Below are 26,277 nucleotides of genomic sequence, written 5' to 3'. Positions count from 1 at the left end.
GATCAGAACACCTGAATGGAAAGCAGATAGGGTGGTAGTTATTGAGCGTGTGAAAGAGACCTGCTTGGTATTAGGGGCGTATACATTAGCAAATGTGACGGGTCTATTGGCGAATGAACCCTTTATGAATAAGTATCTGCCTTCAGGATCAGCAAGGGAGTCTGACATAGTAAAGGGAAGATGTCTAGCGAGTAAAATAGCTACCCCTTTCGACTTGGCCAGAGGGTTAGTGGCATGGTGGACTATGGGAAAGTGAAAATTAAAAAGCTTGGGAATAGAGTCCTGACGAAAGTGCGTCTCTTGAAGGAAGACAACATCCGCCTTTTGTTTATGCAGATAGGAGAGCAACATGGAGCGCTTTTCGGGTGTGTTCAGACCCCTGGTGTTGAGTGAGAGGATTTTCAGGGACCTTGGTCTCGAAACAGAGGTGAGGGACGGCATGTTTACCAATCAGTGTTTCGAGTGTCCAAAGATGCAGCGCCCCGGGGGGGCAGGGTTGAAGGGAAAGAGAGAGAGAGAGAAAAAAAAAAAAAAAAAGACCTGCTATTCCACGTGAGAGAGGACAAAACACCTGAAAGGAAATAGACAGAAAGAGAGAAAGAGAAAAGAGGAGGAGTACGTATAAGAGAAGGAGACGAACAGTATGAGGCAAGTAAAGAGAAAAAAGGGGAAAATCGAGATAGTGAAGATAGCCGTAAAAATATTCAGTAATAGCTCGCAGAGCCTACTGTGTTGGGAACGAGGTAGACGACGAAACGAGAGTAGAACCACCGCCGGTCGGAAACCACCATGAAATGTGTAAAAATTTGTTTAAAGGAGTGGGATTTGAAGAAGGAGGAGTCTACAAAGACCCATATTGCAGAAGAAGCCTGAGGTACGATATGCAGCGCAGGGTCCCAGCCCTCACTGTAAAGTAGCAGGGCACATATCAGGGTTTAGAGGCCATAACCATTTGTGAGCCAACAGGTAATTGTGAGACATTTGGCAGGCAAACAAGGGGGAAAAGGCAATATGCGGAATTGTAGGAGGCCAAATGAGTAATACAAGCATCCCCTTACATAAAACATAATATCAACAGGACAACATATGCAATAACAGTTGAAGCAATGCAAAAACAGAAAAAACAGTGTTGAGTCCCAAGCATCGCGCAAAAATGTCTGGGCTACCCCAGGGTCAACGCCAATCATGTCCCATAGAGTAGAAAGGCTAAGTGTCAAAAATCAAAGCAAGGATAAACCATCTACAGCCTCTACGGTGACAACAAGAACGAGCATCACCTCTCACGCACTAGGGAAATCGGGGGAAGTCGCAGTGGTATGGGGGAAGCAGGTCCCGTGGAAGCATTGACAGTGCGGGCAACCCCTGAATCGTACCCTCTTCCGGATCAAGAGACGGGGACCGGCCAGTAAGCAGAGGCACGTCCAGATGGGACAGATGGGACAGCTTAGTAGGAGGCGAGGAGAGGTGATGTTCGCTCGCGAAGACAAAAAAACAAAAGAAAAAAAAACAAAACAAAAAACAACACAAAAAAAAAAAAAAAAAACAACATCTGTGGAAACCCCTATAAGTCCCACCCTCCTCCCCGCAACCAGCCCCCCCTCCCTCCCATGCCCCCAACACACCCCCAATTGAATCATATACTGTACTAAGTCTGTCAGGGTCTTCTTTGAGGACACCGATTAAGCAGAGTGTGACGGGACGGGCAGCAGAGAAGCAGAGGTCATCTGGATACTTCCACGGAGAAATAGATCTTCTTCCAGTATAGCAAGAGGAGGCTCTGGGGGAACAAAAAGGGCAGGGACAAAGGAATACAGACGACTCAGAGGTCCACATGAGATCGGAGTACGTGTGGGTCTAGCTCAGAGGGCAAGTCAGCGCGAGGTCTGTTGACTGAAACCGGGATGCTGAATGTCGAAAGAGAGGAGAGAGCTGAAGAATAGGTCATCTGTCCAGGAGGAGGAGCCATTCGTATCATGTATAGATCTCTTCTGACCATGGCGTAGAGATGATCAATAGGGGGCTCACAGAAGTCCACCATTCGTTAGTTGCGGAGCAGACCTCTGGGGCATTGCGTTCCCTTTAGGATGTCAGATATTGAAATGGAAGTAATGAAGGTCCACTAATCAGTGCGTGAGAGATCGAAGAATCGCCGGGACTCGTGAAGAAATGGTATAGAAACATGAGGATAACAGTAAAACTGCAGGCACCTGTGAGAAAATGCGCTTGAGTGGCAGGAGTAGATGAGGATTAGGTAGGATTAAGTCTCGTGCCGTGACTTTCTATGCGCAGGCGAAGCCGTAGGGCTAGGGGCCGCAGCAGTGCCCCCTGTGGGGTGTCTTGGAGGAGTCGACGGGACTGTCCGACGTCTCCGATGGGAATGTCCTTGCCAATCCATTGCGTTTTCTGTAGATCCTGCATCCAGGACCGGCTGCAGTCCCAAGAGTCCGCACCATTCTGGCAGGGCTATCGGTGGGATGTTCAAGGAGGAACAGAAAGACGGTAGATCTTCGGGGTTTCTCAAGTTAAAGGTGTGACCACCATCCTGTACTGAAAGGCAGAAGGGAAATCTCCACCTATAGGACAGATTTCGGGAGCGAAGCGCGTCTAGTAATGGACGTAAGGCTCGTCTTTGGCGTAAGGTCATGCTGGATAGGTCCTGGTACAATTGTATTTCCGCCCCTTTGTACATTAGCTGTCTTCTGTCCCTAGCACATCTGAGAACATCCTCCTTGAGCGGGAAGCTGACAATGCAGCATACCACATCCCTGGGTGGGTCTGTGTCACCCCCCCTAGGCCGGATGGCCCTATGTACACGCTCAATGTCAATTGGGGTGGCTGGCGGGCGGCCTAAGAGGTCATTAAAGATGGTAGTTACTGCCTTAGGAATGTCAGTGGCTTCCACGGATTCCGGCATGCCACGGATTCTGATATTGTGTCTACGGCCACGGTTGTCTAAATCCTCAATATGCTTGTAAAAATCCCGGATAGTCGAGGTGTGCGACTCTGACTGTCGCTGTAAATATACTATGGCAGTCATATTTTGTCTAGCGGCCATCTCTACTTGATCCACTCTGGACCCCATAGCGCGGATATCCTCGCGCAGGTCGTTAAGGGCAGTGGTTAGTGTAGTGGTTAGTGTGACCTTAATGTCAGCAGCCACAGCTTGCAAGTCCCTTAATGAGAGGGACTGTGTGGCAGAGGAGATATCATGATGTGGCACTGTGTCCTGGCCAGCGTGTGTCTCAGTGCAGGGAGAGCAGCCTGTGTCCTCGGCTGCAGAGGGAGGGGGAGAGGGGGACTGAGAGAGAGAGGGAGAAGGCTGCAGCCCTGCTCTCTGCTGGTGGGAGCTGAACAGCTCCTTTATGTGCCTCCCAGTGGTGCTAGGGCCCCTCGGGGACCGGGACCGCGCGCCGGAGGACACCCTGTCGGGTTTCCCCATAGTGAAGGGGCACTGTCTCACCCGACTCCTCTGTGCGGCGTGGTGGATCGATCCGGCCGGCGGGAGCTCCGGATTCAAGCGGCCATGCTCGTCGGCGTCAAGCCACGCCCCCCCATAGTGAGCATTTTTAATATCATCTTTGTCACATGGTTTTGAAAAACAAAGAGAAGCAAAAATACATTTTCGTTTTCTTTCTTCATTTTCCAAAAACTTGTGGCAACAAATGAGATTTGCAAAATACTCACCATGCCACTTAGCAAATACTTTGGAGTGTCTACTTTCCAAAAAAGGGGCATGGGGGGGGGGGGTTCTTCTGCTATCCTGGCATTTCAGGGCCAACATTAGATGCCCTAGAGGCCCTAGAGAATAAATTGGTGGGTGTTGCAATTTTTTATGTTACACAATATTTTTGCAGCGATATTTCAAATGCAAATTTTTGGGGAAGAAATGCACTTTTTAAAATGTTAATGCACAAAAACTAAATATAAAAGATGATGTTATTGTGAGTAAATAGATACCAGACATAACATGCTTTAAAACTGTGCACGCCCGTGCAAAAGCAACAAACTACGTACATTTTTTAATATCCATAGGTGATGCTTTAAAAGTCTTTACAGGTTACCACACATAAGATCTAATGCTAGAATTACTTCCCTCGATCTGACGTTCACAGTGATACCTTACATGCATGGTCTCTGTTTACATACCAACATGTGGCTGATACTTGCGTTTGCCTTTGTGCGCAAGCACAGGGATGGGATGAATTATTATTTGTAATTATTTATCTTGTTTTTTTATTTTTACACTTTCCCTTTCATTTTTTTGTAATCACTTTTATTTTATCACAGGGAATATAAATATCCCCTGCGATAGCAATAGGCAGTGACAGGTACTCTTTTATGAGAAATCTGGGGTTTATTAGACTCTAGATCTCGCCTCTGCCCTTAAAGCATCTGTTTAAAATGGCACTGTTTATAGCCATCAAAACCAAAATGATGAAATGCTCCTTGCTTCTGGTTTTGTAGACCATAGAGACGATTGGAGCCATTCTGGTCTCCGATCAGCTCTATGGTCAGATGGTGGAAGCGCCATCTGCATTCTCGGGTTCCCCAGTGGTATGGAAGCACCCGAAAAGCCGTGGAAGGTGGCTGGAGGGGGAATGTCCCTTCCTGCTGCTTGTAAAAGCAATCCAGCAGCTAATTAGCTGCTATCATTTATTTTACATGAAGCCGCCTGCCAGTTGAAAAAAAACAATACCAGGATGATGCCTGTAGCTGAAGGCATCATCCTGGTATAACCACTGAAAGTCCAGGGAAGTACCAGTACATTGCTGGTCCTTGTTGGGCATATATGTAACAGCAGATAACCTGGATATTTGTTGAATCATGTCTTTGGACCAATATGACTGCAAATCTTTATAATGCCCATGTTGAGGGTTGGCTCAAAAAAGTTTTAAATTTGGATACCGTGATAAGTTTCCATGCAAATTGTCTGGCAAAAGCTGAATTTGGGTAGGCAGCGATTGTATTGTTGTGCTTTGGCCCACAATCAATTGATACAAATCTTCCATGAAAAAACATCAGTGGGGCTAAACACTAGTGCTGGCGACGATCCTGCTAACACTGCGTATTTAGTGACACTATACTAAGGGGGCACTAGTATAGTTCTGTTCATGATCATTATATTGATCCGTACAAACACTATAGTAGTGATCAGCGAGCTATAGCTTGAGTATGATAGTGTGCGCTAATGCTAGCAAACCCTGAATGTAAGGGGCGATAACTGACCCTGATGCTATCTGATGTCACTAGTGGCAGTAATACAGTGATCAGTGAAAAACTCTATATACTGTACTAATGGCACTGGCTGGGTGACAGGGTGATCAAAGGGTTAATAGGGGCAAACAAAGTGTTAAATGTGCTACTCTAATGTTGTGCATAAAATGTAGTGCTTTTACTTAGTGTGGTGTTCTTTCTTCTCTCCTTGGACCAACGGGGGGCAGCGTGGGAGGGGGCACATGCCAGAAATAGAAAGCGACGTAAGGATACGTCATTGTGACCAGACCTGCTGTGCACTCGCACATTGCGGGTGGGAAGTCAGCAAGTAGTTAAAAAACATTCTCAATATTTCAATTTTTTTTTTTTACTATTTAAAAAAAACCTACCTTCATCAGAGTAGTTGAATGTTAATATAGTAACATTGTACTACTCTAGGTGGGATGATCAGGGATTTTTTTTTTATTTTACACTTCGCGAAAAGATTATTGCTCCAGCAATACAATGCTTGCTTTGAACTGTAATGAATGGGCTAAGTTCATGACAGGTAAAACTAATAGTGATCTGCGAGTGGCTATAGGTAATCACATGGTACAGGGTGCTGTGACTGGCCCATGAACCATGTGAGAGCTGTAGGCCAATCACAGTTCACCAGGAAGAGAAGCAAAGCCGTTATGAATCAGATTGACTCATAACAGCTTTGCTAACATTATGATCATGCGATCGCATAGCAATCACATGGTCATTGAGTCCCAATTACTGGGATCCGCATTCTGTGTCTGGTGGATACAGCGGTCATGGGGGAGTACAGCCAGTACAGCCACAGCGATGTAACCAGTATGGCACTGTACCTGTAGCTGCCTCCAGTCCGCAGCTACAGGTACGGATGAAAAGTGGTCATTGAATGCATCTGAAACAAATTCTTCAATTAACAAATGCATCCAAAAATGAAACAAAATTATTTGGCGCGCACATGTCTAGTATGTGATTGATGTGTTTCTGTCAGTTTGTTTTGTGTATAGGGAGGCGTGAAGTTAGTCATTCTTAGCCAACACCATAAAATCCAAGAATTGTATGGCACTACAAGATGTCTCAATATTGAACCTGATGCTGTCAACAATAGAGTTTAGAAAAGTGACAAAGTCTTGTATTCCCTCTCTGGAGCCTGTCCAGATTACAAATATGTCATCTATATACCTAGTCTATAGTTTCACATTGATAAAGTACCAAAGGGGAAGATTTGTATTTCCTTCAGATAAACCACAAAGAGGTTGGCATAAGAGGGGGCAGCAGAACTATTCATTGTAGTCTTTGTGGTCTATAGAAAATTCTAAAGTAATTGTTGATTAAAACCAAAGTTAAACCTTTCAGAAAATTGGGAAGGTAGATGTGTGTCCTCTCACCTGCACAGAAAATGTTCAACTTCTTGGAGTCTCATGTCAGTGGGTATTGGGTATGCTGATATATAGGGAGGAAATGGTTAATTAGGTCAAAGTGGCTTCCAATGTTTCAATGTTGGTCGGTTTCTAAAAAAAATATATATTCTGTGTATATGATGGTAAATTTCTAGCCAATGTTTATAATTTGACATTAGTTTAGCAGCCCTGGGTTCAATATAGCTGGGGTTCACTGAACATCAAAAAATGCCATGATGACATCAGACCACAATCATGAGGGGGGAGGGGACGGGAGCAGAAGCAGCATGGACTGGTCTTGTTCTTGGAGGATCGGTGCATTAAGTAAGTATATCTCCGCTCTCCTCACCCCTACAGAAAAACAAATTCTTCTTTAATAGTCTTCCATGCATTTTGAGGTAGTACTCTATTCTGATACTCTATTTAACAACATTATCATTTTCAGTGTCATTTTCTTTAAAATAAAGTACTACCTTGACAGTAGTTCACATCCATATCTTTTGTGATTATAGTATACTTAACTTTTAAAAAGAGTAGAAAGTTGCTCTTGAATAGATACTGCTGGTGCCATGAACAGAACATTGTTCCTAACGAATCAGCATTCACATTAAAACATATTTTTAACAGACCATACATTTATATTAGACACAATATTATCAGCTACCTAAGCAAGAGTTGCAGACAAGATGAAAGACTATAAAACCCTAGATCTAAAGTTCTAAATCAAAGAAGGAGTTCTTTGATTGAGAAAGCATTTCTGTTATCATTTTCTGCTCAATCCAGTATTAGCAACCTGAATATATTTCCATGTTCTACTGTATATCAACGAAATCAGTTAACTTTGCACCCTACTGCTTTCTTTGTGAAAGGCAGTGTGTTCCTTCTCTGACCTACATTTTTATAATTGTATAATTACCAAACTTCTGTGTTCTGTGCCGCAATTAGTGGCAATGTGAAGCAGTTATTTTGTTATATATAAAATACATAAAGTAGTTATCATATTTAGGTGAATAAGTTTCAATCTGTTGACTGGTTTTTCAAACATGAAAAGGCCTTATCTATCAAAATATCTGTACTGCAGCAACCAAGCTGAATCAAACCTGAATAAATGACAACTGAAGAATATGAGTGAAATCTATATGTTTGTTAAAGGGCAATATTGACAATTATCATTTCACACACTCTGATCTATAGAGCCCATTACATTCAGTTTTCCCAGTTCACTGTACAGAGGGCCATTTATTTCAAAGCTCCTTATAATGTCTTGCCACCATCCCCATCAGCATCGTCTGTCAGCAGCATAGTCTCATATGTAAACACATACAGACTTCTTGGTAGGCTATGTCAAAATGTTTTGTCCACTTTACCAGTGGGCTTCATCGGTAGAGAAGAGTTTAAATACAAGCAGAAATACCCAGTCCATACAGATTTGATTTCCTGACCACCTTTCACATTTTTGGAGGTCCTGGAGTACAAGAACAATGGAAACACCCACCAAATGAACACATTTTGGAGCATAAACACCCCAACGTATTTTGTAAGAGGCATGATGAGTCTTTTAGAGACTTAATTTTTTTTTGCCACAAGTTTTTGGAAAATAGGAAATGAAACTGAGAATTATTTTTTACACAAAGTTGTCAATTTAATAAGGTATTTTTTCACACAAAGCACGGGCATACTTAGAATTTTACCCCAAACATATTCTGCTACTGCTATGGGAATACCACATGTGTGAGACTTTTTCAATGTTTGGACTGATTTTGTACTAAACATGGTATTTTGTGTATCACAAAAAAACAATCAGTTGTATCAAAAACAGTGTACTGTAATGGACACTGCTGTATGAGTGGTCAGGGAATATAGCTTAGTGTAGCACCACCTACAGTAGTCACTGTTCCTAGAGGCCAGACTATCATTTCCCTCAGCATGTAACCTTCCTCCTCCACTCAGTTGCCCTGTCCTGCCTGGCACCTGTGTGGAAGAGAGAGGCATGATCTGTCCAAGCACATTCCTTACATACAAGCTTCTCAGGTGACCCCAGCATTCACACACAGGCACGCTTTGCTCTATGGTGGGCACCTCTGGAGTACGTACAGGGTTCGCAATTGCGACACTTACGACCCCTGATGCTACGTCTATGTCCAGATAGCAGGCAGAAACGTAGACAATAAACAGCAGCAGTGGTTAGCACTTCCACCTAGCAGCACTAGAGTCATTGGTTTGGTTCCAAAACAGGACACAACCTGCCTGGAGTTTGCATGTGTTCTCTGTGCCTGTGTGGGTTTCTTCCCACAATCCAAGGACATGTTGGTAGGTTAACTGGATCCTGTCTAAATTGGCCCTAGTATATATTAATGAAAGTTAGGAACCTTTGATTGTAAGCTCCTTCAGGGCAGGGACTGATGTGAATGTACAAATAATATGTTAAGCACTGCATAAATTAACGGCGCTATATAAGAAGCTGTAATAAATAAATAACTGGGCAGGGTTAATATAGGCTGCAGAGGGAGGCAGCACTGCACTGGCATGGTGGGTAGCAGGAACACTGTTGATGGCTGCACTGGCACTGATGACACTGTACTAATGTGGTGGTGATTGGGAACACTGTTGAAGGCTGCACTGGCTCTGATGACACTGTACTAATGTGGTGGCGATCGGGAACACTATTGATGGCTGCACTGGCTCTGATGACACTGTACTAATGTGGTGGTGATTGGGAACACTGTTGAAGGCTGCACTGGCTCTGATGACACTGTACTAATGCGGTGGCGATCGGGAACACTGTTGATGGCTGCACTGGCACTGATGACACTGTACTAATGCGGTGGCGATCGGGAACACTGTTGATGGCTGCACTGGCACTGATGACACTGTACTAATGCGGTGGTGATCGGGAACACTGTTGAAGGCTGCACTGGCTTTGATGACACTGTACTAATGTGGTGGCGATCGGGAACACTGTTGAAGGCTGCACTGGCTCTGATGACACTGTACTAATGTGGTGGTGATCGGGAACACTGCTGAAGGCTGCACTGGCTTTGATTACACTGTACTAATGGGGTGGCGATCGGGAACACTGTTGAAGGCTGCACTGGCTCTGATGACACTGTACTAATGCGGTGGCGATCGGGAACACTGTTGAAGGCTGCACTGGCTCTGATGACACTGTACTAATGCGGTGGCGATCGGGAACTCTGTTGATGGCTGCACTGGCTCTGATGACACTGTACTAATGCGGTGGCGATCGGGAACACTGTTGAAGGCTGCACTGGCTTTGATGACACTGTACTAATGTGGTGGCGATCGGGAACACTGTTGAAGGCTGCACTGGCTCTGATGACACTGTTCTAATGTGGCGGTGATCGGGAACACTGTTGAAGGCTGCACTGGCTTTGATGACACTGTACTAATGTGGTGGCGATCGGGAACACTGTTGAAGGCTGCACTGGCTCTGGAGACACTGGGGCCAGAGCAGCTAGAAATCAGAAACATTGTTCCTGCCTGCACTGGTCTATGAAATTGTAACTGGTGTGGCAGTGATTGGGAATACTGTTGGTGCAACTTGGACTGGTGTGGTGGTGAACAGGGACATTTCTTCTTGCTTACATTGCAACAAGTGAATAGGGGTGATTGTGTAGGGACCAAGAGGTTAAACCAGACAGTAAAGAGGAAATACAATGCCTCCTCTCTGCCTGTCAAATGCTCTAGGAAGAGTGATCTGGACATGGATCACTCTTCAAAGAGCACTGTACCTGTGAACAAGGCATTATGGTGACATGGGACTGGTGTGGTGGTGACTGGGAACACTTTGACTGGTTACACTGGTCTGGTGACATTGTACTGCTGTGGTGGTGATCAGGGACATTGTCTTGATGCAAGGACATACAGTGATATCAGAGCAGCCAGCCATTGTATGTGATTACTGCCACACCAGTACAACCTTACCATAATGACACTGCACTTGCTTTGGGGACAGAATGTAAAAAATATATGTACTGTATATATTTTTTTACATACTGTCTCCAGAGTAGTGTAATGTCATTATGATGATGTACTGCTGTGAATGTCTTTTGCACTGGCATACAGTCTCATGCAGCAGCCAATGTCTTTGATCAATAGACAGAGAAGAACAGGGTGATCATTATACCAATGTACTGCTTTGAGGTATTTATTTTTTGTACACTCTGACTACTACAGTCCCAATGATTGTGAGGGGAAATTACTCAAAGGATACAGGCATGCAGCCTTTGTTTACATCTGTGAATGCTGTGGTTGGTCACAGCAACTACAGGGTACATGGCCAATTTCATTGGCCCTGTACCCTGCTCTGTGATCTGAAGGGCACAGCATTTACAGCAGCATGCTGCTGCAGGCCCTAGATGATGGGCATGTTCATGAGGATAAAGGCCTCTTCCCCACAATACTGGCCCAGTGGTCGAAAAAGGTCTGTGGATAGGGGACTTCTCTGGAAGCCCTTAAAAACTAAGAGAGCCCCCAGATGCCACCCCATCATGTGAATGAGTAAGAAGTACACAGTACCTCTATTCATTCACACAGAATCAAAAAATATATAAACACACTGACACAGTTTTTGACAAATCCTTTTTTGTATTTTGCCCTTAAAATCCATACCAGACCATCAGGAATATTGGAGGAAGGACCACAAACTTTCTGTTTTGCATGGAGTCCACCTCAAAATCAGAATACTGTGAGGGACCCCAGGCCATTTTGTTGTTTACACAAGCCTTGCCCCTTTGTTTACATTCTGCTGCCAGACTTAGATGTAATAGTGCTGTATAATGTGAAGGAAAGAGTTGAAGGTGCATGTTCAGACTTCATGATTTTTGATGATAAAAATGTCAGTGTGAAGTTTACTGCTGCTGGGAATGCACCTGTGTCATGCACACCAAAAAAGCGTTGTGGGGTGACTACTGAGTAAGATGTGTTTTCTCCCCTAGCAAGGGTGCCTAAGGCAGCAGAGGTGTCTCTGGAAACCTCCAAGGAGGTGTGCTGGAGCCAGAGGTTAACAAGTGAAAATATGGTGTGAGCTAGAGTATGTGTGTGTGCAGTGAGTAATGACAATGCGTTAAAGCAGTGTGCCAAAATTGAAACTGAGAATGTGTTAGACTGACATCTTTGATAATGTTCCTGTTGTGGAAGTGTGTTGCCCTGCCAGGATTGGGAAAGAGGTTATGAGTCAGGATTCTCAACTAGGCTGGTAGAGGGGCTCCTTGGAGATTTTGTTGTGCAAGGGAAACTGACTTTTCAGTTACCTCACTATTTAGTAAAATCAGTTCTGGGACCTGGAGCCCAGAGATTTTGAAGTGATCTGGGAGGGATGAAACCTCTAATCCTGGGTCCATGTTTTCAGAACCACCAGCACATTCTTTATTGAATTCACTTTTTTTATGGTTTGCAACTTAAAACAATTTAATGTATTAAAATTTGATCTGACATCTAAAGGTAACTATGGAATCACTTCTTATTTAATGTATATTAATTACCTACTTTGTCATATTAATATTTTCTTCCAGGACTCTCTTCTCAGCCAGTTTCTGAGACAATTGATCCTGCAGGCCTTTCAGTTTGGCAGTCACTTCTTTGAGTTCCTTTCTTTTAATTTTCAGATTCTGCATGTGAATTTTCAGATCTGCCTCTGCAGCTTCCAGTCTTTGACGCTTTGGAGCCACAATCTATAGTGAAAGAAATGTAAATAAAGTTTGCATAATTTCTAATATATGTATATTTGCAATTATAATGAATGAATTATGATTATTGTTAGCAATAACAGTCAAAGGTGAAACATAAGCATAAAAATAAATGCATACAACCTCCTTGCTTAGTATTTTTATGATTCCACCAGGTGTTGCTATAGTTCAGCAGTCCAATTCACTATATTTGGTTAGGAGTCCAGTGAATGCAATTACTTTTCTTTGTGGTTTTTTTTGTTTTGTGTTTTTTTTTAATGCAAGCAAGAAATCCCTAAAACACCCAATTTGCTACCTTTCTAGCTCTTAAATACAGTCTCTTGTCACCTGCCTATTTCTTATTATAAATACAGAAGACAGAGGACCAGTAAATAACACAACACAAGCATCAGAAAACAAATCCTCCAACACCACATATGATAGGCTGTCTAGAATCTAGCTCCAGTAAATTGTGTATGATTATTTTTGCCCTTGGAAATAGTTGTTTAGCATAGGGCTTTTGGTGCTGAAAGCAAGTCAAAATGAAAATGTGTGCATCCAAATCCTTGACATGTAACTTATCCCAAACCCTCTACTCAACTGTAACACAAAAATCCAACCCCCACACAAATCCCCAAAAATTAACCTAGCCCTCTTCTGCTCAAATCTCTTACCCTAACCATTAACCACCTTATTATCTCAGTAACATAACAAAGTTGGAGTAGTGGATATCTGTTTCTGGTGTATAGTATATAAACATCACTCCAGAAATAGCCCTTGAGTGGCAAGTGTACCAGTTAATGTCTGTGAGGTGAGCCATCCTTAGACAGCTCCATTCAGAGGCTCTGGATACAGAGCTGATCTGAGTGGATCTGTACCACATGATCATTATGATACCCATAAACAGTGATCACATAATGTAAACAGTGTAGTGTTTACATCTCTGAGCCGTCCCCTTACAGATTCATTCATTAGTTTCAGATCTGCGGCTTCAGCTGTAGGGAACAGATTTTTATCCTTTCTCCTTCCCTTTCCATCCTATACATCTGATCTCCTGGGTCTTTGCTGTGATCTATTATTATTATACAGGATTTATATAGCGCCAACGGTTTGCTCAGCGCTTTACATTATAGTGGGAGACAATACAGTAACAATACAGCTCGATACAAGAAGGATTTCAGGGCCCTGCTCCTTGGAGCTTACAATCTAGGAGGGCGGGGTGAATGGTACAGTAGGTAGTCACTGTGGGGGATGGAGTGGTTGGAAGAGTAGAGGATTCCAGAATTAGCAGAGGGCAGGATAGGCCCCTGAAGAGAAAGGTTTTCAGTGTTTGCCGAAAGTCTCTGCCTAAAGCATATCAAGATTGGCAATACCATTTGCTATTTTGGTACCACATGTATGAAGAGACACATGACCTCTTATCACGCAGCTCATTGGGAGCAGCACCTGAATGATAGTCATCGGTGCAAAAAGGACCACACTCCTTCTTCTACCATCCCCCTTTTCACTTTTCTCTCCCACTACACAGGATTGTCCATCAGCAGACTACAGTGAAAGGGATGGCAGTATGTCAAGGGGTATCAGGGGTCTATCTTATGCCTCCCATAGTGGGAAAAAGGTCAGCATGGGGCCATGCAGAGTAGGGGCAAACATAGAGTACAATCTTGCTTTGATTCTGACAAACCCCATGAGCTGCATCATTGATCAGGCAAATTGCTCTGCCTCAACTACTGAAGCATAAAGGAGTACACCCCCAATCACTCCCATGCCCAGCGGCTAAATGACAGCTTGACCATATTGTTGGATTTATCACCGCTGCTTTCCAGCTGGTGGATCCTGCTTCCTTTTAGGAATTTGCAGCCTGATCTGTACCACGGTGGAAGGTTTCCAGCCACCATGTCTTCACCCATAAGATGATCCCTGCCCTCCACCATCATGGGAAAAGCAATGGTTCCATAGTATGAGCAGGAGTGCCACATATCATACATAACCCACCGAGTGTCGCTGCTTGCAGCTCTGCATGGGCAGGCACAGAGGTGGTTAACCCCATGTCATGTTGTGGTGTGCAACAATGACACCAACCAGTTGTCTGCACTTCTGCAGGGAATATTAACACATGTACCTTGCCTGGCACACATTTTCAACCTGGTGGTACAGGAGTTCATATATAGGTACCCTGGTTTACAGGATCTTCTGAGGCAGACCAGAAGAGTTTGCAGCCATTTCAGGTGGTCCTACCAACCCAGTGCATCACCTGGACACTGATGCTATATTGATGTTCTTCATCTTCAGTCTTCAAAAGAAAACACAAATTTTGTATTTGAAGATGCAATCTGTTTTCTTTCTCTCTTAAAAAAAGTATCTAATAAAGTCTTACAAATTGTTCGTCAAATCTGTACAATTTTTCAATCTTCAGCAGAGTAGTCAATATTTCTTATACATGAATCTGCCTGCTTTATCCCTCTGTAATAGTGGAAATCAAAAAGATCTTCAAAAACTCTGTTGCAATTGGTCAACTATATTATAGCAATAAAGATAACTGAAAAAAAATGTAAACTATTAAAGGCAGACACAAGCACTTAAATCCCCCTCCAAAAATCTGAGCTCCTCTTGACTCTTGACATACACACACACATACAAAAATAAACTCACATGTTGGGGTTGCCTACACTTGAAAAACATTGATTGTGCTAAAAATGTCACATATAGCTGTGGACACCAGAGTAAGAAAAACAACTCTAGGGCCATTATTCATGTTTATCTCTAAACTGATGACTTGTAGGAACTTTTAAAACATTGCCTATGGACAATTGTGTGTACCAAAGCTTTTTGCAATTATACTGGCGTGCACAACTTTTATAACACCTAACATGCTGGGAACCTGTTTAGTCAGCACAACCTCATCTTTTATACTTTATTAACAAAGTGGGTAATATATTGCATTTGTGTGCACTAAAATTAACTGTTTTTTTTCACTGAAAATTTGTAGTTATTAAACCTCTTTGCTAATATAATGTGACAAAAATTGGAACTATAAATATATCATATTTGGGGGTTTTAGCTAATCTTCAGGCCAAAAATGATATATTTAACGTGTGCAAAAAAACAGCAAAAGTTGTAATTCCTTTACTTCATCCTCCTTCTGTATATAATCTGAACAGTTAATATATATAGTGCACAAATACAAACGCTCAATGGTTTTATTCCCTCAGTACCAGCATTTTTCTTGATTTCCAAAAAAGCGTAGGTCACCTTGGAGTGTCCACTTTCCATAAAGAGGTCATGTTGATGGTTTTCATACTGTCCTGGCATTTTATGGTTTATAATAGAAAGTATGGGAAACAGTTTATTAAATTTTTCTTCTCTTTTTGACAAAAACTGAAAAAGACCTGGCAATGAAAGGGTATTGCAGACTGGTACTGACATGGTTAAAATGAATCCTCAACCCTTAACCTGTGCCTGACACCTAATCCCAACACTCAACTGTATCAATAAAATTACAATCTAACACTTATGAACAAATATGAAACTCAAATGAAAACATAAAACTTAACACTTAGAATTAAAATACTCCCTAATAAACCTGAACCCTATACTTTTTCTTCCCACGTTAATGTAAACCTTAACCACTTGCCCTCCAGAAGATTTACCCCCCTTCCTGACCAGGCCTTTTTTTGAGATACGGCACTGTGCTACTTTAACTGACAAATACGCGGTCATGCAACGCTGCACCCAAATGAAATTTATGTCCTTTTTTTCCCACAAATGGAGCTTTCTTTTGGTGGTATTTTATTGCCTCTGTGTTTTTTATTTTTTGTGCTATAACCAAAAAAATCTGACAATTTAAAAAAAACAAACTATTTTTTAACTTTTTGCTACAAAACATATCCAGTAAAAAATTAAAAAAATCTAATTTTGTCATAAATTTACGCCAAAATGTATTATGTTATGTCTTTGCTAAAAAAAAATCCCAATACGTGTAAATTATCTGGTTTATGTGAAAGTTATAGCGTCTACAAATGGCGGTATATATACTAGAATTGACATTTTTTTATACTAGTAATGGCGGTAATCAGTGACTTATAATGGGACTGAGGGACTGCGGCAGGCATTCTGACACTGGGGGTGAACTGACTAACTGCCACTGACATCCACAGTGACAATAATACAGTGATCAGTGCTAATAAAAAGCACTGACACTACACTAATGACACTGGGCAGAAAGGGGTTAACATCTGGGGTGATCAAAGGGTTAACTGTGTGCTGTGTGCTGTTTTACTTTGTTGTCTGTGTGTGCTTTACTATGTAAGCACGCTGCTTTGTGTTGCTCTGTTATGAAGAGCAATACAAAGCAGCATGTTGGTGGTGACCCGGTGATCAATAGCTGTAGCCGCCAATGGCGGAGCAGGTAGGCGCATGCCCCCTACCCGGAAATACAAAATCACATATATATATATATACACACATATGTGATTTTGCTGTAACCTGCTGCCATGTAGCAGTAGTTTTGGTTCTTAGGGAGGTTGGGGAGCGGTTAACTAGTACTGTCACATGGTAGTAAGAGAAGTGAGCCACATGCTCCCCATATCCAAAAATACTGGCAACATATCATTATTCTCCATAGCGGAATGGAGTGGTGGGGAGGGGAGGAAAGTGTATATGTGTTTCTGGAGGTGCTGCTATTGCAGTGAATCTTCCCCACATGAACAAAGCACATGTTCATGTTAAGCTGAGTCTAAATGGACTTGTTTTTTGTCAGTTGATTGCAAAAGATCTGAGGCCTGCTCTGCTTCAGTAACCAAGTTCAGATATTTTATTTGATTTCCCCTTCTCTTTTTTTAATGGTGAAAAAAAAACATACTGTGAAATGATCACAGTACCTTTTAAACAAACAACTGTATGCTGAAATAAGAGCCGTTTATTTTAATATTTGTGGCTTTCTGTGGCTTTTGTCAATCATATTACTTGTGCATTATATGTACAATGCATTGCAAGTCTTACCAAACCACAAACACTTTCTCATATTAAGAACCTTTAATTGCATGGTGGTTTTCTCCACTGTTCCCTCCTTATTGTGGTTACTTTGTTTTATTATGCAAAATATGATCTCCATGAGTCTGGTTTGCATTTTTAATTAAATTCTTTTAGTTTGCCTTCTTTTCTTGTGAATGAGTCTGTGACATGGGTTTCTTAGTATATAATAAATTAAACATAAAAATACTGTAAAGTGGTTACAAAGCCTAAACATTTTTTACCTTAATGCATTCCTGGCATTAAGGTAAAAAGTGGATAGGTATCAGTATCCCCCTTCACCTTCTCTTTTACTTACCTGTGCCCTCATTCAATCCAGCACTATGCCCATCTTTGGCTTTTCTCTCTCCCTAATTCTGATCTCATTGGCATTGGTAAAGCAGTGGGAGACATTGGCTCCTACTTCTGTCAATCAAAGCCAATGACGAGGGAGTGGGGTCGAGTCCCACTGTCTGTGTCAAGGGGGGAAAGCGGCTTTTGAGTGTCGGCAGGGGATCAAAGAATTCTACTGCACAGAGAAGGTAAGTCCAAACCTGTCTGTTATATTTTTTAAAGAGCATTTACAATCACTTTAAGATGACCACAGACATTAGATGTAAGAGTGATTCACCCTTCTATCCAAATAGTGCATAGCTGTAGCTGTACACTTTCACATGAGAGTAAAAAGCTTTCATGTAACTAGTACCAGCATTATTTCAGAATAACTACATGTGGTCAGGAAAGTCCATTGACAGATACCTGTAGATTTTGTATCCCTAAAGAATGACTGGCAGGAATAAAGATACTGTCTATTGTATCCAGAAATACTGTGTATTCTGTACAGTCTTGCAGAAATCAAATAGGTACATTCAGAGTAGGAATTCTATTTTTTTTACCTTGACAACAATGCAGTAAATCATAATGAGTATGTGATATTCTGTATGCAGTTATACCTGTAACCCCAGTAATATAAACACATACCTCACCAAAGGTGATAAGGTCTGCTTGGCAAAACAATTCACCACTCCACTTAAAATATTTAGCACCTTTCTGCACATAGACCCTGTGCTTTACCTTTAGGCACATTACATGCATAAAACAGGAGCTGACCAAAATGGATTCTTCTTGATATGGTCAAGTGTCTAATCATTTCTGACAAGGTGATGAGACAAATGGCCTTTAACAGAAAAAGAATTGGATGGTGCAAAGGTCTACCAACTGAATTATGTTTCAGAAATGAAATGCGCATATGTCATTCCAAATGATATATTTTTATGGTTGAGTAAGCAATTCTTTACAAATATGTGTTTTTAAAATCACAGACTAAAGGTCCAAAACACGTGCGGAGGGCAGCATGTTTTGAATTGTATTACTTTTTCAAATTAATAGAGATACAACAGCACATGCATTGAGAGGATAAAAGTTTTGTGATTTATGATGCTTAGGTGACCTGGAATAATCTCTTATCATGTTCTCTTTGATGGACTGCTCAGTGCTAATCTTTATATATATATATATATATATATACATACATACAGTATATGTATAATTGTAACCTGGACTATAGCTGACAACTGCTGTAGAACGTTCCCTTTTGTTGCTGCCATATTATCCTTCTGCATTGTGGACAGGATTAAACTAAATATTCATTGATGCAGAAGTGCAGCAGCTATCTTTAAAGTGACCATTTTGTAATGTTCATCTATGGAGTGTATCCACTGCAGGTAGCAGCCAACTTGAATGGGTCTGGTAAAGTGATTGACTGGTGCAACAGAGCAAGGAGAAATGTGGTCTGTAGACTAGAGAGTGTAGGGGAAAAGACAGTCTGGAAACAAGCAGGTTTGTTGGAAAGTGACTGAGCTGCTACTGCTACTGGATGAACAGATCCCTGCTGTAGCTGACCACATCAGGGGCATACTGACAATTCATTGGGCCCCCGGGCAATAGGGGATCATGGGGCCCCTGTGTCCTTGCCCAAACTCAAAAAAACCTATGAAAAAGGTACTAGGGGCATCTCATGGGGCCCCCTACTGACCCCGGCCCTAGGGCAGTGCCCGAGTTTCCAAATGGTCAGTCCGCCCCTGGACCACATGCATGTTACTGCATATACATAAGTGTGAAGGGTCGTTACCAGCCTAAATGTGCTTCAGCTCTCTATACAAAGTTACACATTTACAACTCTCTATACAAAGTTACACATTTGCAGAAAACATGTCACCCTTACTAAGCATTTTTCCGAGCAAAAGTACTTTAGAAACATTCTGCTATGCCTGATTACACTGTGTACTGTAAGAGCAAGGGTCCTATAAAAAGTACTGAGGTTTTAACTTTATAATGCAGTGTTAAGAGTATCTCTTTGTACACATCTATTGTTTACATTAAATCTTTTTAAGATAGAGGTCCATCTTATCTCTTGAACATAGAAACCATAGCAAATGATGCCTTAATCCCTTTATAGCAGGATAAATGACAGGAGCCTGTAGCCATATGGCAATATGTTTTGATCTGGGACCAATGCTCTCATAAAAACTAATATCATGATGTGTTAAGTTTAATTTTGTAATGTTCACTCTCACAGTAATGTACATCATCACAGCATGTAACAATTTAGTACATTTTCTCCATACGAGTGCTTCAATTGAAAATGATTGGAACCATACTTATATGAAAAAAGCTAGTGTGTTCTGTTACAGGCAGTTTGTCTGCTGCAGACCTCCTGCCTGAATGATGACTTTGCAAGAATAACCATGTATTTGTCTGACACAAATACATTTAAATAGTTCATCTCAAAACAGCCATTTTACAACCCAGACCATGAAGGGCACTAAAACAAACAGATCATTAAAAGAGACAGATACATAAAAATGTAAATGTGCTATGCTATTTAGTTCCAGAAGAAAAATACAGTTTAAAAAGATTCTAGTTTTTTATTTGTTTTTTTATTTTTATTTTTTTATAGAAGAGCTTGGTATACATAATAATCAAGCTAAGTAGGCTGAGTATTGGAGCCTTCAAGGGAAATAATAATATTTTAACCATTTTCTGGTAAGGTTCTCTATTGAGAGGTTATTTGAAGAGCTTGTGTGGCTTTCTTATTAGAAAGCCCAGCACTACCTGCTCATTTGTTTAGAAGAATAAAAGAGTCATGAATCAGCATGAACTAGCAGGTAGGGAGGGGTGTGCAACTCCTCTTATGCAGGCAGCAGTGTGTGCTGTGAATAGAACTGAATAAATGACTCAGGCTAATTAGGCTATTTACAGCATATTAGTAAATCAACTTGGTGAAATATCTGCTCATTGTAACTATGCTATATTCATATGCATTATACTATATTTGCCTGGTTAAAAAGAAATGACGGATTTTATTTTCTAGTGTTTCTATACCAAATAATTAAACCATATACAAACTATGGTTGCCTTTAAATTGACCAATAGTGTCCTTATAGGGTGGGAATGTGATCATCAGCTGAAAAAAACATTTTGCTGATCAGATTCTTACCTAATGTACAACTACCGTTTAATGTTTATGGATAGCTGTACAGTACCTTTTATATAGTATTTGCTAAGAACTTATTTTGACCTTAAGGTTTAGAAAATTCTGGCCTATTCTAAAGCATTTTAGATGCAATGAATGAAAATAATGAAAGACAGGCGTGCGACATCTCTGATGAAGTTATTAAAACAGCCCCTGGATTATATGGACAGTGCTGAAATGAAGGCTGATATTCTGTGACGGATAATCAACAAAGAGTGACACACCAATGAGAGATCTGCTTTCAGCCAGGGATCATAGTAATCAAACTGTCATGCCTCAGGCAGCAAACAAAAGATGTTTGCCAGGGAGATAACATATAAAAGATCCCCTGAGAATATAACCATGCCTTATATTGGCACCAGCACACAACACTGCTCATATTTTTATTAAAACCAATGTATCTGTAAAAAAAAAAAATGTGTGTGTGTAGCAAGTTATGCAAGAATGGAAAGTATCCCAATTTATAACTAGCTTTTGAAGTAAGTAAGGTGCACATGGAAGGGCATTGAACAGCACAAACAAACAGAAGGTTTCCATGAACACTTTCCAGCTAGAAAATAAAAACCCAAATTGAAACCATCTAACAATGTGTGTTAAAAACTGAGGTTTTAGTTGCACAATTTCACAAATATATGGGGAAGCCACTCTGACTTGCTAGAAGTGCAGTTCTAACTCTTAAAATTCTAAGTTGAAGCATATATAGCAGTGAATAAATTAAGGACAAGCATACCTGGAGGGATCCCACTCCTCAAAGACACAGTGACACATTAGAAGCCCAGAAAGAGCACAATGGCAGGTGAAGGGGTTCAATGTGTCCCCACACCAAATGCAGCAGGCAAGCTATACAAAAATGGCAATAATCCCAGTTTGAAACTAGATTTTGAAGTAAGGTGTATACATATATATATATATATATATACACACATTCACTGGCCATTTTATTAGGTACACAGTTCCAGCTGCTGGTAGCATTAGGTGATACATGGACCTTACAGAGTTTGCACGGACAGTCCAATTCCTCCAGGATGGCACATCAATATGTGCCATTGCCAGAAGGTTTTCTGTGTCTCCCAGCACAGTCTCAAGAGCATGGAGGAGATTCCAGAAGACAGGTAGTTACTCTACGAGAGCTGGACAGGGCCATAGAAGGTCCTTAATTCATCAACAGGATCGGTATCTGCTCCTTTGTGCAAGAAGGAACAGGATAAGCACTGCCAGAACCCTACAAAATTACTTCCAGCAGGCCACTGGTTTGAACGTCTCTGACAAAACAATCAGAAACAGATTTCAGGAGGGTGGCCTGAGGGCCCAACTTCCTCTAGTGGGCCCTGTGCTCACTGCCCGGCACTATAGAGCTCGATTGGCATTTGCCATTGAACACCAGAATTGGCAGGTCTGACACTGGCACCCTGTGCTTTTCATAGATGAGAGCAGGTTCACCCTGAGCACACGTGACAGACGTGAAAGGGTCTGGAGAAACCATAGAGAACATTATGCTGCCTGTAACATCATTTAGCATGACCATTTTGGTGGTGGGTCAGTGACAGACTTCTACAGGCTAGACAATGGCACTCTGACTGTTATTAGGTATCAGGATGAAATCCATGGACCCATTGTCAGAGCCTATGCTGGTGCAGTGGGTCCTGGGCTCCTCCTGGTGCATGACAATGCCCGGCCTCATGTAGCGAGAGTATGCAGGGAGTTCCTGGAGGATGAAGGAATTGATACCATTGAATGGCCCCCACGCTCACCTGACCAAAATCCAATAGAACACCACTGGGATATCATGTTTTAGTCTATCCATGCTGCCAAGTTGCACCTCAGACTGTCCAGGAGCTCAGTCATGCCCCGGTCCAGATCTGGGAGGAAATACCCCAGGACACCATCCATCATCTTATTAGGAGAATGCCCCAATGTTGGCAGGCTTGCATACAAACACTTGGGGCCATACAATCTTCTGATTACCAATTTCAGTTGCTGCAATGAAATTTCAGCAAAATGGACTAGCCTGTGGCATAATTTTTGCACTTTGATTTTCGGAGTGTCTTTGAATTCAGTCCTCTGTAGGTCTGATAATTTTCATTTCCAACAAACGATGTGGCATCCTTATGTTCCTAACACATTACCCAGTCCATATCAGTATAGATATCCAGCATATTTTTCCCCATTGAGATATGATGCGTTTTCAAAGTGTTCCTATATACACACACACATACAGTTGCAAGAAAAAGTATGTGAACCCCTTGGGATTACGTGGAGGTTTGCATGAATTGGGCATAAAATGTGCTCTGAACGTCATCTAAGTCACAACAATAGGAGAACACAGTCTGCTGAACATAATACTGCACAAACATTAGATGTTGCCATGGTTTAATTGCACATAACATGTAAACATTCACAGTGCAGGGAGGAAAAAGTATGTGAGGCCCTAGCTTAATGACTTCTCCCAGAGCTAATTGGAGCCAGGAGTGAGCCAACCTTGACTCCAATCAGTGTGATGATATTGGATGTGTTGCTGACAGCTGTCCTGCCCTTAAAAAACACACACCTGTTTTGAGTTTACTGCTTTCAAGAAGCACTGTCTGATGTGAACCATGCCTCGCAGAAAAGAGCTCTCAGAAGACCTACGATCAAGAATTGTTGACTTGCATGAAGCTGGAAAGGGTTACAAAAGTATCTCCAAAAGCCTTGATGTTCATGTGTCCACGGTAAGACAGACTGTCTACAAATGGAGAAAGTTTAGCACTGTTGCTATTCTCCCTAGGCGTGGTCGTCCTGTAAAAATGACTGCAAGAGCACAGCGCAGAATGCTGCATGAGGTAAAGAAGAATCCCAGAGTGCCAGCTAAAGACCTACAGAAATCTCTGGCACATGCTAACATTTTTGTTGACACATCTACAATAAGGAAAACATTAAACAAGAATGGAGTACATGGGAGGACACCACGGAGGAAGCCATTGCTGTCCAAAAAGAATATTGCAGCACGTTTGAAGTTTGCAAAAGAGCACCTGGATGTTCCACAGCCCTACTGGCAAAATAAACTGTGGACAGATGAAACCAAGATTGAGTTGTTTGGGAAGAACACACAACACTATGTGTGGAGAAAAAAAAGCACAGCACACCAACATCAAAACCTCATCCCCACTGTAAAACATGGCGGAGGGAGCATCATGGTTTGGGGCTACTTTGCTGCCTCAGGGCCTGGAGGGATTGTTGTCATTGATGGGAAAATGAATTCCAGAGTTTATCAAGACATTTTGCAGGAAAACGTACGACTGTCTGTCCGCAGAGGATGGGAGATGCAACAGGACAATGACCCAAAGCTTACAAGTAATTCAACAAAACAATGGCTGCAACAGCACAGAATACACCTTCTGGAGTGGCCCAGTCAGAGTCCTGACCTCAACCCGATTGAAATGCTGTGGCATGACCTTAAGAGAGCGATTCACACCAGACATCCCAAGAATATTGCTACACTGAAACAGTTTTGTGAAGAGGAGTGGTCCAAAATGACTCCAGATCATTTTGCAGGTCTGATCTGCAACTACACGAAACGTTTGGTTGAGGTTATTGCTGCCAAAGGAGGGTCAACCAGTTATTAAGTCCAAAGGTTCACATACTTTTTCCTCCCTGCACTGTGAATGTTTACATGTTATGTGCAATTAAACCATGGCAACATCTAATGTTTGTGTAGTATTATGTTCAGCAGACTGTGTTCTTCTATTGTTGTGACTTAGATGACGTTCAGAGCACATTTTATGCCCAATTCATGCAAAACTCCACGTAATCCCAAGGGGTTCACAAATTTTTTCTTGCAAATGTAAGCAGGGGTAAGGCTGATTGACAAGTGTTTGTTATCCACAAAAGAAAATTTGTCTATCTATATTGTGCTCCTCCTACCCCAGAAGAGTCATGCTGTGGTGAGCAGTGTGTGTGGATGCAGGGAGCATATGTCCTGGCCTTACAGTCAGGCACATTGACCAGACCATTGTCTGATGAAAAGTGAGTTGGTCACTGTCAAGAACAGAGAGAAAAATGGTGTTTGAACAGGCTGAGAGCCTGTACAGCCCAAACTGATCAACTCAATAGCCAGCAGGATTATTGTCAGTGCAGGGACAAGCTGTGGATCTGAGTGAACCTAAAAAAAGGCAAGGGGCAGAAAGCATTACATGTTGTGCTCTACATGATGGCACGAATCCCTGTGGGGGAACCCCCCCATAAATAAATAAATAAAAATGTTTAAAAACAGTAGAAAATTTTAAATCAACAAAACATAACATTGCTACATTTCTTATAGTTCAAAAAGGACATTGCTAAAATTATGGTGAGAATTCTGTTGCTGGAGGGGATTCCTCTACCTGTGCAATCCCTATATGTGCCGAAAAAGAATCTGGCAGTTTTGGAGTCTGCTGTGGATGGGTGTAAAAAGGCAGTGGTGACCCCAGCTACAAATAGTATCCAGAAGCATGAGGCAAGTGTTATTTCTTGTTGCAATTCAGGTGAAATAAAATGAGCTGAGTTTTTACGAAGGATGCTACCTGATGATGACTTGATGATGAAGAATTTTGAGCAGGTTGGTTTGGAAAAGTAGTGTACCTGATGCGCCTCTTAGTGGGAGAACCACAAACAAACTATATACTGATGGAAAAAGTTAGTGATTATTATGTCAAATTAAAAGTCAAACTTTTACTGTCTTGAAAGTTGCTTCAATCACCCAACAGGTGTGCATTTGTCCCCAGGAGAGAAAAGGTATGAGTCAGCAAACTCAAAGAGACATTACAGTACTTTACAGTGCAGGGAGATACCACACAGACAGCCCTGACAATTAGTGCAATGTTTACAGTGCAGTAAATAAGGGAAAGTGCCCCTCCCCCTTCCCTCTGTACACAGCACAAGGTAATCTGACCAGGTAGAGGTGTGTGACTGCAAAAAAACTTTGTATGGATAAAGTGTCTACAGTTGCCAAGGGCAACATGCTCACATAGGCCTGCTGGGGGCTACACGGCACGTATTGTGCTTACTGTTGTTTCATTCTATGGTCTTATTGTCTGAATTGAAAGCTCATGGAAGAGTAAACAGAGTCATCATAAGTCCAGTGCTCCCAAATACAGAAGGTTAAACATCTGGTAATGAGTGGTAAGACTTTCTTAAGTGAGAAGAGTGCTTGCAATGATTTGTCACTTATTAGAGAGATTGACTATAAACTGTCTGGTGTGAAGTGAGGGTGACACCAGAGGGGGGGGGGGGGCATTATAAAATAATAAATAAAAACAGTGTGGGGTCCCCCACGTCATGATTGGCGGGCAGCTTTTTTTTTTTGTGCGTGTCACCGTTCATCGTGATTGATGGATCTACTTCAGGGAACATTCTCTCTTTTTTTTTAAATAAAGGACTTTTTAAAAACTGTGTTTGTGTT

The 26,277-nt window shown here is 41.9% G+C and overlaps 1 protein-coding gene across 1 annotated transcript in view; it reads right to left on the bottom strand.

Annotated features, from left to right (window-relative positions):
• The window catches only part of LOC149471958 (dynein axonemal heavy chain 3-like), a 710,466-nt gene that overhangs the window by 321,274 nt on the left and 362,915 nt on the right, over positions 1-26,277 (bottom strand). Inside the window, exon 16 of the mRNA XM_089652692.1 lies at positions 12,138-12,322. Within this exon, the coding sequence (XP_089508818.1) occupies positions 12,138-12,322 (185 nt within the window). The remainder of the gene's footprint in view (positions 1-12,137; positions 12,323-26,277) is intronic.

This window comes from Staurois parvus, unplaced genomic scaffold, assembly GCF_062004578.1.
Source record: "Staurois parvus isolate SC_StPar_1 unplaced genomic scaffold, SC_StPar_1.0 ptg000025l, whole genome shotgun sequence".
Taxonomy (NCBI): Eukaryota; Metazoa; Chordata; class Amphibia; order Anura; family Ranidae; genus Staurois; species Staurois parvus.
The sequence above is the reverse complement of the archived record's forward strand: the minus strand, read 5'-3'. Positions and strand labels throughout refer to the sequence as shown.